General features: G+C 47.9%; 1 protein-coding gene across 1 annotated transcript; it reads left to right on the top strand.

The window, feature by feature from the left end:
* Window positions 1-328: 328 nt before the first annotated feature.
* IUM83_16068 (polygalacturonase) lies at window positions 329-1,671 on the top strand (the record flags this gene model as incomplete). Its single annotated transcript, XM_067940925.1, has 2 exons — window positions 329-787; window positions 919-1,671. The coding sequence occupies 2 exons, from the start codon at window positions 329-331 to the stop codon at window positions 1,669-1,671; spliced, it is 1,212 nt and encodes a 403-aa protein (XP_067781902.1).
* Window positions 1,672-13,810: the final 12,139 nt, after the last annotated feature.

Here is a 13,810-nt window from a genome sequence, read left to right as displayed (position 1 = left end):
GATGAACGCACCTCCTGATCGGACCTCCTTTGTCTACTTTTGCCCTATTTCTACACTACGAACGTATGAGCTCGCTGGCAGCGCGAATTTCTACAAATATACAGTACATGTACACTATTAATAAGTGAAACACAGCATAATCTTAGAGTAATACAGTGCAAAAAAGAAGGCTGAAGAGATAAAAAAGAGACACATCGCGCAAGTGTATTGTTTAGTTGTGCATGCTTATCGTGTGATGGCGGATCCCTACGTTGAGCTTGTCCATACCACGATGGAAATGCAAATCCCAGCAACCTCACTTCTATTTTTCTTCCTGGACACATTTACCATGAAGTTTTTCTCCGCCTTATTCACCATTACTATGGTGATCGCGAACGTCATGATCGCCGACAGCAGTATTCATCCGTCGGAAGATTGCAATCCAGGGTTTCCCCTTGAGTCCAGATCCAACTACAAGCAAGGTGTGGTCACCACCGTTGAGCAGAAGGACCCTAGTAACGCCGGGCAGAGTTCCCCCGTTCAGGACACCCCCAACCAGAACAACCCCGGTCAGGACACTTATGATGAAAGCTCAGAGGGCTCGGACGGATCCCCGAAGCAAACTCCGCCTGTCTTGAAGGGCGCCTGCACTCTCACCGGAGACTACATTAACAATACCGATGTGAGTGAGTGCAGCACCATTATCGTCGACTCGCTGCGGGTGCCTGCAGGTGTCACACTGAATTTGACGGATTTGCAAGACCATGCCAAAATCACATTTCAGGGCACTTCCACGTTTGCGCCTATGGTAAGCTGCTGACTCAGGCATCTTATTTCTTCGTAAAAACCTAACACTGTCTGCAGTTGTGGTCTGGCCCACTAGTGTTGGTGAAAGGAAAACGCATTACTGTTACTGGGCCTGGAACGCTTGATGGTCAGGGTGCTTGGTACTGGCCCCAGGGACAGAAAGTCACGAAACCGGTCTTCTTCAGGATTCTTAACACGACCCATTCGACGTTTACCGGATTCAACATGTTGAACATGCCGTACCGCACTTTCAGCGTCTGGGATTCCAACCACACCACCATCTCCGGACTCACGCTTAATTCTAGTGCCGGAGATGGGGTCGCCAAAAACACGGACGGGTTCGATCTTAGCAGGAACAACCACCTTACGATCACGAAGAACCGAGTTTACAACCAGGACGACTGCCTCGCCATGCAATCCAGCAGAAACACCGTGTTCAGCGACAATTATTGCTGCGGCTCTCACGGCATTTCGATCGGATCTCTCGGTGGCCCAGTGCTAAATTGGACTACCACGGTGAACGGACTCAGGGTCACGGGTAACACAATTGTGAACAGTACCAACGGCATCCGTATCAAGACCATCATCGGCCTCAAGGGCCTCGTCACCAACGCCGTCTACACCAACAATACCCTGATCAACGTCACCAACGCCATCGTGATGCACTCAGACTACAATAAGACCAAGGGTGGCTATGCTGGCAAACCCACGAGTTTGGTAAAAATTACCAATATCAAGATTGACGGACTGAAGGGAACGGCTAAAAACCTATACGATATCGTGGCTAACCCGGACGTTGTGTCTGACTGGTCGTTCACGAACATCGACGTCGCAGCTTCGAGCAACGGTAATTGTACCGGCGAGCCGTACAATGTCCCGTGCTAAATTTACTTCTCGACAAGGATGGATGTTATGTGGCCTTCTATTTGAGCTTATTCACTGATCTATAGAAGCCTTTCGTGTAGTGAGGGCTTCTTGACAAGGAGAATGCTACATGTATCGAAGGTAATATCAGTTCTACTTTGAGGCATTTCCTATGTCTCAGACAGGAGGGCATGTTTGATTTTCGAATCGGTTTCTCTTCTCTTCGCTCGGTACTACTACTGCTAACAACTCGAAACTAGAGGACATGACAAACTGATTCCTGTAAAGTAGTTTCTAAATGGCACGATGGTTTGAGTAGATTCGCATGTCGTAATCCATGTCAACCTGTAGCATCGTGCTTTCGGAAGCTAATAGCATCCATGAATTGTACTGCGCGACCATGGCGCTCTAATGCATCCCGCTTCATTTGCTTCGATGTAGCATTCATCTCCATTATGTGTCGCGCCCTGGCTGAATCACTGCCATCCTTCTTTAAGTCGGTCCGCGGATACCGTTACACCTGCGTGTACAATGAGAATTTCTGAGATAAAAGTGCTAAACTTATCAGGTGCGTAAACTACTGAAAAACCTGTAATTATGCCCCCCTCCCATTAATAGTACCCCGCCCCAGAATTTTTAGGCGTAATCGGTCGAATGTGGATGGGGGTGTACCTATATGAGACCGCACAGAACGAAATATTAATTTTCCCAAAACACGATTTCTGCGATTGATGGCTCAATCGATAGATCTTGATCCGCTCTATCCAAGCATGTAGATCTTGCTATTTATCATTTCCGTTTTTGCGACCAGTTGCGCAGACCGACCAGCAGCACAAGAACCAACCTGTGGTGCGTGGGAGTACACCACCTAGCCAACCGACACCGAAAGGAGCAGCATTCGAGCGACCCTTGAAGTTTAAGCTTGGTTAAACTATAAGGTCTTCAATTGGGAGCACTAAGATCTTGCCATCTCCGTGCACCATGGAGGCCCGAAATCACCCACCGGACCCTGGCGCACTCCACCAAGACAAAACAACGGCGACAAAACTACCAAAGGAACCAGAGAAGGCTGAAGTTCAGAGTGGACAAAAAGAGGTCGTGAAGACAATGCATTAGGAGGCAGTTGAATCAACGGAGCGTCAACCACCAGCTACACCACCACCAGGTGGAGAAATCGAGCCGGAAGCTGAGCCCTCCGAGAACAAAAGCCAGAACCCGGAAGGGATACCAGAGAAACAAGCCCCCTTCAGTGAACTGGTGGTCGAGATGGAGAGAACATTTGATCAAGGTGAACAGATGAATGAGCAAGAAGAACACACACGCAATCAAGTCATGCAGCAAATGTTCCCGATGGCGTTCAAGCAACAAGACCAAAAGGAGCTGTCAGAAGAAAAATCTCATTATCCCATTCTCCAACTAGAAGAACTTCGAGGTCTAATCCGGGTCTTCAAGTTAGAAGTGGTGCAGCACGATGGTACGGCGCAAATATGGCTGCGACCACTCAAGGGTCTTGTTGCATCCATTTTCAACAGTAGGCGAACTCTACTGGATGGTATTTCTTTGAAAGAAAGTGAGATCAAGGTACACTACGCACGCAATGAAAACCCATGGTCCAATAACCCGTTGCTCAAAAATACCCACAAAGATGACGACGATCCGATGGGAGAAGAACAATACTCAAATATTGTTCGATTCAAAACCGCTGTATACTCGCCAGAAGATATAGCTGAAATGCTAGTCGTCTACGATACGCCGTACGGATTTCCAACCGAACTGAGAGAGCCAACTTTAACAGAAAAAATAATTATTTAAGGCCTGCTAGAAGGCACAATTCTAGCTCAAGAGCTACCTCAATTTCCGAAGCGCACATGCAACAACGAGATCCTACTAGTAATTCAGAATACTATCCACGCTCAGGTTGAAGGAGAACTAACGTTTCGACTACCGGGTCAATTCCCTGTATACCCAGATTTTCAAAATCGAGATCGGCTATGCAATGCAGTGCTTCAAGGAGCGACAGACCGAGGGTTCAATATGGAGCAATTGACACAAATGCTAGGCGAGACAAAGCAGGTGTGCTACAATGCCCAGCAACACTCGGTCCGCCTAATTTATTGGACTAGAGAAGCTGCAGACAAGTGGTCAACAATTTACAAGTCCATCCCATTTCGAAGCAGGCGGATTGTATTAACAAACGTACACCCTGAAGTCGCTTCTGGAGATGGAACACCAAGTGACAACGCAGCACGAGTTTGGGCGCGTCAGATAGGGAGAGATGGTATCACCAATGAACGTCAACATGATCGCTACAAAATCAAACTGCTCAATACCTCGCGATTCATAGATGAAGCAGCCGTTGATGCATTTCTACGATCGAGATTTGATGGAGAATTTAGTACGTATCAAGAACCTACCTCGGGACGCCAGACACTGCAAACCGGAGCGTGGGATATTTTCTTTCGATCCCCAGGATGCCCGCCCTTTTTGGAGGGGGTCAGATTTATTAACTGGCTGGGAACCAAACTATTAGTCCATCACGTTGGTAGCAGTCCACCTTCTCCATGCTACAATTGCGGTAAGCCTGGCCACACGGTTGTTCAATGCCGAGCTTCAACAGATCAATGGAAATCAGCAGCAAACTGCATTACAGTAAATGCACAAGATCTCACCACACTTATCAAGCAAAACGCAACGATAACTAGCTTCGAAGAGCTTGAAGGTATGTGGACCAGCCTACAGCTTCGCCACGATGTAACTGAGCATCCTATTACTTCACTAGCCACGAACAATAACGACGAAAACCAAGACGAATCTCAAGCGGAAGTCCCAAGTGCGGTACCAGCGTCTATCTCAACGTGGAGCACACCGAAGTCGCGAGGAAAACGCAGTAATGCCAGCTACAGTCACATCCAGAGCAAGAGTTTGTCATCGTCAGAACTGCAAGTGTCCACAGACAACCATCAACAGAACGTGATAGATCTAGTCAGCGAAGACGGATCCCAGCCGGAATCGCAAGGTCGACCGGAAAAGGAAGCTGTAAAGCGACAGATAGTGGCCCTCGACAAATTCGTCGACCAGCAGCACTGCCCAAACAACAGAGATTATCATGGAAGCGATAAGTCGCACCAACCTGGAACCGAAGTGGGAGGACACTGAACAATTACGCAATCTTGTCATTGGTGACCTGGAATGGGCAACGACAACAGGCCACCAAGTCCTTGAATACTGTGGTCTAAAGGACGTAGCCACACCAGGAACAGGAAGTTGCCAATACTATGCTATCGCCATGGCGCTACTCAACACAGATTTCACCACAGCCGAAAACCAGAAAGCCATCGAGAACTTAACCGCAAAACTAAAGAAAGGCTTGCAAATTGCTATGATGCATGGGTTTGACGAGGAGTACCAGCACGACGAACGTAAGTTACGATTACTAGCTTGCATGAAAAATACGAGTAACTTATCGGAAATGGAATCGAAGCAATTACTGATGGAGTACATGGAAGATATAGCTCAAACGAGCTCAAAGAGTGCAGCTTTCATCGCCAGAAGCTTCTGGGGCTCTGATTTTACGCTACGACTAGCTGCCAAGTTGCTACAACGACCGATCATTGTAGTAGTAGCACGGAATGGACTTACAAAGCCAAGCTACCAGATCTTCGATCCGTACACTGCTAAAACAGCGAACTTCATTTGGGAATCAGCTAAAGAAGTAATGATCGCTCAACCAGAGGCAAAGTTGTGGCTGGAACGCCTTCAGGCAGAATACCTGAATCCCAGAGGAAAAGAGCATCTGCCTATTGTACTAAAGTATGGTTCGACGCACTACCAGTGGCTACAATTTGGAAACCGTCCGGTTAACCAACCTCAGACAGAGGAGGAGTCATCATGTCTTGACATGCCCCCAGAACTTGGTGAAGAAGAACGTAAAACCGAGGACGCAACTCCTCCACAGCTGAACCCACTAGAAAACATTAAAACATCAACGAGCAACACAGATGCCCAGCCAATTGCTGTTTTAAACCAGCCAGGTCTTCCAGAGGGTGGTCGACAAGTGTCGAAGAAAATCAAAGAACCAGGTGTACCACGAACAACAGACTCGCTAGAGTTCTCGAATGTGGGAGCGTTTGGCCTTGCTCCAGTAGTACAAAAGTTACTGCTACAACTTGATTGGAATAACACGTCACAGAGCCACGCTTTGGAAACAATGACGGGGGCCGACGCTGAAACTTTACAACACTGGCAACAACAACTTCATGCCAACGGAATATCTAGCGCCAGCACACCAGAGGACAGCGACGTTGAAATGGATGAATCGCAAGAATCATCATGGTCGCCCCCACCGGAGATGGCAAGAAGCGACGCAAAGCACGACCCAGTCCCTCCAGATATACACCGAGACGATTTAACCACTCCATGAGGAAGAAGATTTACAAGCCATCCGAAAACGGCTTCTGCTGGTCGGCGGGGGAGATTAGCCAACGGGAGCAAATGGAATGCGCTGGAACCTGATTGGAAGCAGATAAGCAGCCTGAATTTTCCGGGTCTTCCAGCAGACACTACCGCATGGAAGAATGCGGTTAAGGCTCACCCTGTGAAACTATTGCAAAGCTTGCAAGCAGTAGACTCACCCGAATATATTATTGGCTCAATAAATGCAAGCGTTCTACAAGACTGGACGAGAGGATTTCGAATCGACTGTCTAATTCAAGGTCTCATCGAGGTTCGCACTGCTCAACATGACGAATTGGCACAGACTGAACTAGATAATGAGATTAATTATCTGAAGACGGAACGCGACGAAATGATAAATGATTTCTATATTCATGGGCGGGACTACTGAATCAAGCTTCGAAAGTATGACGCGGACAAAAATGAACTACTCAAGATCTGCAAAAAAGATCAGCAGCACACCTTACTCGATTGATAATTGCAGCCTTCGCTTACGGTCCTGAGTTAGCTAGAATCAGTGGGAGGCCATTCCCTACAAACTCCAAGGTAGTACCCTTGATCAAAATCTTACAGGGTGTCCGCAGACAGGATTCCAGGCTAAAAACGGCATTATATGGGAAAGATTCCGACGGTGACCTAGCTAGCTTGGAATCGACGTTAGCGCATAAGTCAGTTGACCCATCTTAACAAACCCCGAACATCCAATAATTATTCCAGCTCAGTCAACCAAGACGGCAACAGAATTATTCCCGGATCTGTATGCAGACCTGCATAACGTTGCAGAAATGTTTTACACTCCAGGGTATTTGAAGCGAAATGGAATAAAAAGGAGAACAGCACTTCAGGTTATTACACAAAATTTACAAGGATTTATTAGCAAGCGTCGGGGTGGACACAACGCACCAACGTAGCTCCCGCAGAAATTATTTTTGTTCAGGACACACATTTAAAGACGAAGGCAGACATTGCAGAGATGACCGAAATGTGGAATCGCGTGTGGGGGGCAAAACAACCGCCTCATCCTCTTAGTTACTGGACAACTACAGCAACCAACTCAAGAGGAGTAGGAATACTATTACTACCACACGTTGCCGCACGAATTCATCCATGGAAACAGAATGATTGGACTGACAGAAGAATTGCGGTACAATTTGATGACTGGTGCTTGGCAAACATATACGCACCGACAATTAGTATCAAAAGAAATTATTTCTTCTCTGACTTGAACGATTGGCTGGACTCAAATATATCGACATTACTTGGTGGGGACTTCAATGCGGTACTAAATCCTCGGGTGGATCGTCTTGTTGATGGACTGCCGAGTTTAGGTGCCTGTGAAAGCACAGAACTTAATCATCTAATTGATAATCTTAATTTGATGGATGCCGTGACACTTTCATCTCACGCAGATAAAGACAATATCTTAGACCCCCTTACTCACTACACATACTGGTGACAGCGCTCAGCTAGCAGGATGTTAGCAGTGATATTGCCGGAACAGCGCAGTGGGTTGAAGTACGTGAATCTGTTGGCTATTCCGACCATCAGGAGTTCCGGTTGTGGCTAACGATGCAAAATTCACAGACTCGAAAACGCCAAGGGGTTACGCGATATCCATTCAGTAGTTCGAGCCCAGAATGGGTGCGAACTCAAATACAAAGCGACTAAAACGTTTGACCACTGAATTCCAGCGCTAAAGTAGTCCCGCCGTCGCCTGGTATACTTTTGCGAGACAACTTTCGTTAATGATCGGTGAAGTAGCCCGTATGGACCGTGAACACACCGAACATTATTATGACCGTTTACAGACAAATCTCCGATCGCCACCATCAACAAGAACTGAAATACTACTAAAAACACAGCATCGCCGGGTATGACAGAGTAGTCCATCTTTTGGTCGATCTATACAACCTACTGCTTCTAATTTGAAGGATTTTTACTAGAAACACGCTAACTGGCAGCGGGACCAACACGTAACAGGCATTGATCCATCTCCGGGACACTTCTATACTGAGTATATGTCAACAGCAGAAAGAATGGCATCAGAATGGAACGATATATTAGGAGCATCTCATGCTGAAGTTAGCCCCGATAACATTCAAGATGCTCTGAAAAAATTCCACGAAGTATCTGATCAAAACCGACTACAGCCAGAGGAACAAACGAAATTGACAAGACCAATTGAAGAACAGGAAGTTCTAACCGCAATAGATCAACTTCCACGGGATAAATCTGGAGGCTTCTCAGGACTATCTCACGATTTCTTCAAGGATTTCAAAGACGAACTGGTAGGAATCCTCACAGCGGTTTACCAGGATATTCAGAACGTTGCCGCAGTCCCGAAATCGTTCCTGGATGCGGTGGTAGTACCGCTTCGCAAAAAAGGTGATTCAAAAAGCGCAATGGACTATAGACCAATATCTCTGTTGAACACAGCATACAAGATATTGGGAAGAATTTACGCTAATCGAATTCACCCCTTCTTACCACGACTAATTAGTAGTGGGCAACAGGGATTTGTGAGGGGAAGATTACTATCAAGGAGTGTAACAATGGTTCAAGCGCTGTTACGAACAGTAATAGATGATCCTACTATTGATTGGGCAGATTCCCCTGCGATTCTTTGTGTTGATCTCCAGGAGGCGTACGACACACTAGGCAGAAACTTTATGGCGGCTCGCTGGAGCAATATGGATTTCCCCAGCAATTTCTTGATGTATTTCATAATCTTCACAATGGAGCCATGGCTAGCTATTTAGTAAATGGAGAAGAATCAAGTAAATGGGCTGTGGACTCCGGCATACGACAGGGTTGTCCGTTAGCACCTTTACTTTTCGTCCTTGCTGTTGATTTTCTAGGGCGAGCAATCCAAGCACATCCTGCCTGGAAAACCCGGGATCAGGAGGAAGACGACATACATTCAGCGGATTTGTAGATGACAGTACAATATTTCTTTCGGCAACGACAGAATTAGCACCTGTCAACGCAAATTTAAATCGTTTTGGTCAGCTCTCGGGGTTGAAATCCAACCGAGCAAAAGTATATTGATACCGCTCAATACGGCTTGGCATCAGACTAAATGCCATGGATATCCAGTATTGGCTCAAAGGGCTACAACACGAATATTGGGGTACCATTTCGGAGTGAAAGATACTACTGACCTTAATTGGGAGCTTCGAGTGGAAAACATTAAAACAACGACTGCAAGTGGCAACACAACTAACCAACTCTGTTAAACAACGAGTGGTTTTATTTAACACGATAGTACTGCCAGCGATCCAATTTACAGGCCAGCACATTTTGATCACTTCAACAATGCTTCGCCAATTAGAACAGCTCCAGAAACGATTCATTTGGAAAGGAACAATAGGAGAGGAACAAGCTCGATGTGACGAGGTCCGAGCCAATTCTAGGCCAGGACCCATCAGTCAGAAGCCCAAACCCTACCACGTACCGGCCACATGTCACTTGAAACGTGGATATTTCTTGGCCCACGTCTGGTTTTTGTACATACTTCAAGTTGTGCTGGCTACAATCTGGAAACTGGGCTCTGCGAACGTCGAGTTGCAGCGACCCCAGACCCCCAGGTCTGAGATTTGAATTCGGTCTGAAGTCTGAGGTCTGAGAATCGCCCTAGAGGCCACAGATCTAAGGTTCCAGGCCTTGAGTCGGACTCTGGGCGGAGAGATGAGCCCGGGCCTTCTGGGTCTGTGATTTGAAGCCCCATGGTTGCCGAAGTCTCAGACCCCAGGTCTCAGATTGGTGACCTCACAGTTTGGAATGCCCGGAGTTCTGAGACCTGAGAGTGATGTCAAAAGTCTGAGACTTTCGGTCTGAGGTTTGCCTGTGCACCAGACCCTGAGATGTGCAGTCTGGGGTCCAGGAAGAGGGCGTGGCGTGCGGCGTCTGATTTCATCTCGGCTCTGGAGTGCCACAGCTGGGATGTGGAATCAACATCGTAATTTTGCCCCCAGCTCAGATTCCCAGACTCAGAGTCCCAGTAGTTGAACCAAAACTGAGACTCGTCAAATTGGTTGGACAGCTGGGGTATGGAATCAACATCGTATTTTTGCCCCCAGCTCAGGTTTTCAGCCCGGCAGTCCCTCTACTTGTGCCAAAACTGAGACACGGTGATTGTGGGCGCAAGTTGGTGTCTGGATGCACGATGTTCGTGAGGATAAGTGGCAACTGGTGAAAGACAGCTGACGCTCCGAGCCTAGGACGTGACTAAAAGCCTACGGCGTGCCTGCAGGGCCTGAAGTGCGGTTTCGTGGTCTCACATATGAAGTGGGTACACAAGCGATGGCTACATTGCCGGTCTGGGAGCTGCGGTAGTTGCTTTTTGAAGTTGGCGGTTGCCGCTTGGAGGGTCACTCTGAAGGGTCGCCCCGTTGTGGCTTTTCAGCCCCTGGTGTCAGGCACACAAGATTTGGCCTGACCAGTCGCCTATGGATCGGGGCCAACGGGAGCCACAGGATTTGGGCGTCATCCGGATTACACCTGATTTGTACCCAGAGTAATCAGTGCAATCAGGTGAAGACAGACCCAGTCCGCCCAATCCCGGCCACAATATCCTGGCGTAAACAGGATATCACTGATTACACCCAGGTGTAATCAGTGTAATCAAGTGATGACTGACCCAGACAGGCCAATGGAAGGGCGCCAAGACAGCGACGCGCATTCACGGGCGCCGCCAAGCCAGTAGCTTAGTGGGAGTCTCACCCTTGTTCAAGGTGTACCCAGGAGATGTTTGCACCCTTACTTGATAGGCCCTTTGTATGTGCATGTGCATGATAATAATCAGAGTTTGTTTTGCCCCGAAGACCGCAAGCTGCGGAGTTCGTCTTGCGCCGACGGGCGTGTTGCTACACAGGGACCAAGTCCCTGCCCCAGGCGGCGCGCGCAAGGTCAAGTGGAGTCGCTACGAGTGTTCTACGGTCAAGCTCAGCTAACTCCAAATAAATTCGAGTTCAACAACCGAGCCTTGTCGTGTTTCGGCCCGGTTTGCCTTCGTTGTTGTATTTCCACACGCGGGACATTTGTTTTGCTGGTTTTTCGTGCTGGTTGGCTGGTTTCCTGGCGGTCCTTCATATTTTCGGGCGGAAGGTGCTCCGCTCTGAGGTTTCGGCAGAGCAACACCTGGGATAGTGGTTTCTGGGGTTGCTAGTGGTATTCGTGTGGCGCGAATAGTCTGGGATAGTGGTTCCCAGCTTCGCTGTGTCGCCTACATCAAGGCGTGGTGCGCGGAAGTCCCAGGGAGCAGAGCGAGAACCCTGGATCAAGGCAGGCTCAGACCAAGCCAACTCTCGGGGCCACTCTGGTCTGAGGGGCGAGTGAAGACCGTTGTACGACTCTCAGTCTGAGCCGCCGGAGGAAGTGTCGTGACTGGAAGCGACTTGAAGCCGGAGTCGCTGAGCAAGGAGGAGGCTGTTAAGGCCCAGAGTCCAAGGGCCTGAGAAGAGAAGTGGACTAAGTGTGTGTGGAGTAAACGTGTTTATATTCAAGAAAACGGGGCATAGCGGACTCAGCACCTGCGTACAAGGGCCTTCCAAGCAAGGAGCAAGCTTCGTCTGGGGGCATCTGGGAACTGACCAGTTCGGAGGCAGCTAGTGTGGCCGACGCAAGTCTGGGCCCACAGCGTAACCTTAGGAAGAACCAAGTCAAGGGATTGCAAGAGTGAGGTACACACGCCTCACCCAGCTTGGGATCTGAGATCTAATCTCAGATTCTGAGTTGAGTGGTCTGAGATCGAGGTCTAGCCGCGAGGCTATTCCCTGATTTTGGAGCCCGCATCGCCACATCGACATAAGCCAGCCCCAGGATTGGTATTTGTTCCTGAATAACAAGGCGGTTTGGGTCTACAATACATCGAATTGGCGCTTCAAATCACACGTATGAATCAGGCAGAATATTGGATGCAATCTACACCAGACAGCTACACTGCGGCGTGGCGCTCCCATGCTCATCCAGACCAAATCAACTCGCCCGACTGCTGTGTATTTACACCTACGTTGAGGAATCGGATACGTTCTTGTCAAAGAAAAAGGAATAAAGGAACTAAAACAACTGTCCAAGAACTGGGACGATATGACGTTTGGGCAGATCAAACAGAACGGCTGCAACTTCATCCATCTTCAGGAACTGCTGATAGAGTCGCAAGCAACAAAGATACTATGATCTGCTATTGGTATCACAGTGGATCTCTCCAATGTGCGCTACAGGCACCTACTCCAGGGGAACCGGGAGGCGAGACTGTCGGGTTTCTACGAGCAGGAAGCTGGTGCGACAATGCGTGTGTTGTTGATCACAAAGGAAAACCACGGCAAGCGAGCGATTTTCCGCTGATATATCCATGCTCATTATTACATCTCCAAATATCAAGCTTAGGACCTGGCGAATTTATTCTGATTCTACCTATTCGCTTCCGCCCATTGAAGATACAGCACCATCGTCAAATACGTAAGTGGTGTGCAAGCATATTTTCGAGTATTCCCGATAAGGTTTGGTCCCAACTACCAAATCCAGTAACCCCATGGTGTCTCCCCACTTTGAAAAAAGAGTATCAATGGGTGTCAACGTGGTATCATAAGGTGACGGCATTTTCTCTCACAATACCACGAGAAGAAGCTTTTCAACTTAGTCAATACAACGACGGAAGACATTGAAAATCACAGAGCGAAACCATGACACTCGATTTGATGAAGATTTCGCAACGGTGTGGTATATCGATAGAACTAGCGGAATTGCCTTCCAAGACAACCCAAGTCTGTATTCAACACCATGGGCAGCCCCGCCAAAAACCTTGGCACGAAATCTAGGTCAAACTACCCGAAAAATCCGAGCTAACCGCCTTCGGCGAAAACCCAAATTCTCTGTACAACATATCCTCAATCGAATGAGATATGCCGGGGAAAAACACCCATGGATAGAAGCTACACAGCGGCAAAGCCCAGCCGCAATTTGGAAACATGATGGTATCTTGACAGACTACCAGCGATGGACGATCTACAGAATTTGCACTAGATCTTTGAACTTCTTTCATGCCGGATGGCCCAGTAATCGACGTTGTTTGTATGAACACTGCGCAACATCACCGGAGACTATCAAACACATCCTCTGGGATTGTGCAAGAGCGCAAGGAGTTTGACTAGCCTGGATTCCATCATGGCTTGGCCACCATCCAACGCATCAGGAGATGACCGAGTTGCGAAGCTTTACAGTAGATAGATCGACTCCAGCAACCACTCCAGACTTTTGGCAGCTGCAAGAAGCTCAATCTCTGAATGGCCGCACGAGCTTACCGAGGCGATGCAAACTCTGTGGCGTATTTGGACGACAAGCACACAATGCATGTTATGGAGAATACGTAACAAGGAAATCTTTGAAAATGTCCAGATACATCAGAAAGAAGCCGAAAAGATAGTATGGAAGGCAGCAGACTTTCAGACAACAGCCGTAATTCTGGCGTGGACATCCAATACGGCAACCTATAATCAAGGATTTAGACTTGCCTAATGCTACAGTGTATTCAAGGGAGTGTCACCTTTGCAGCAAGCAATATTTCTACAAACATGGATCAATATCACATAGTAAAACAGCCGAATGAATATCGCGGGGCCTGGATACTCCTAGGACCCAGCCAAGTGAACAGGATCACAATTGAAGTCATTGGAATACAAGAACGACGTCTTACTGTTCGACTCAGGAG

Source organism: Phytophthora cinnamomi (genome assembly GCF_018691715.1).
Source record: "Phytophthora cinnamomi strain GKB4 chromosome Unknown Contig112, whole genome shotgun sequence".
Lineage (NCBI taxonomy): Eukaryota > Oomycota > Peronosporomycetes > Peronosporales > Peronosporaceae > Phytophthora > Phytophthora cinnamomi.
Note: the sequence above shows the minus strand (reverse complement) of the source record. Positions and strands in the feature narration are given on the sequence as shown.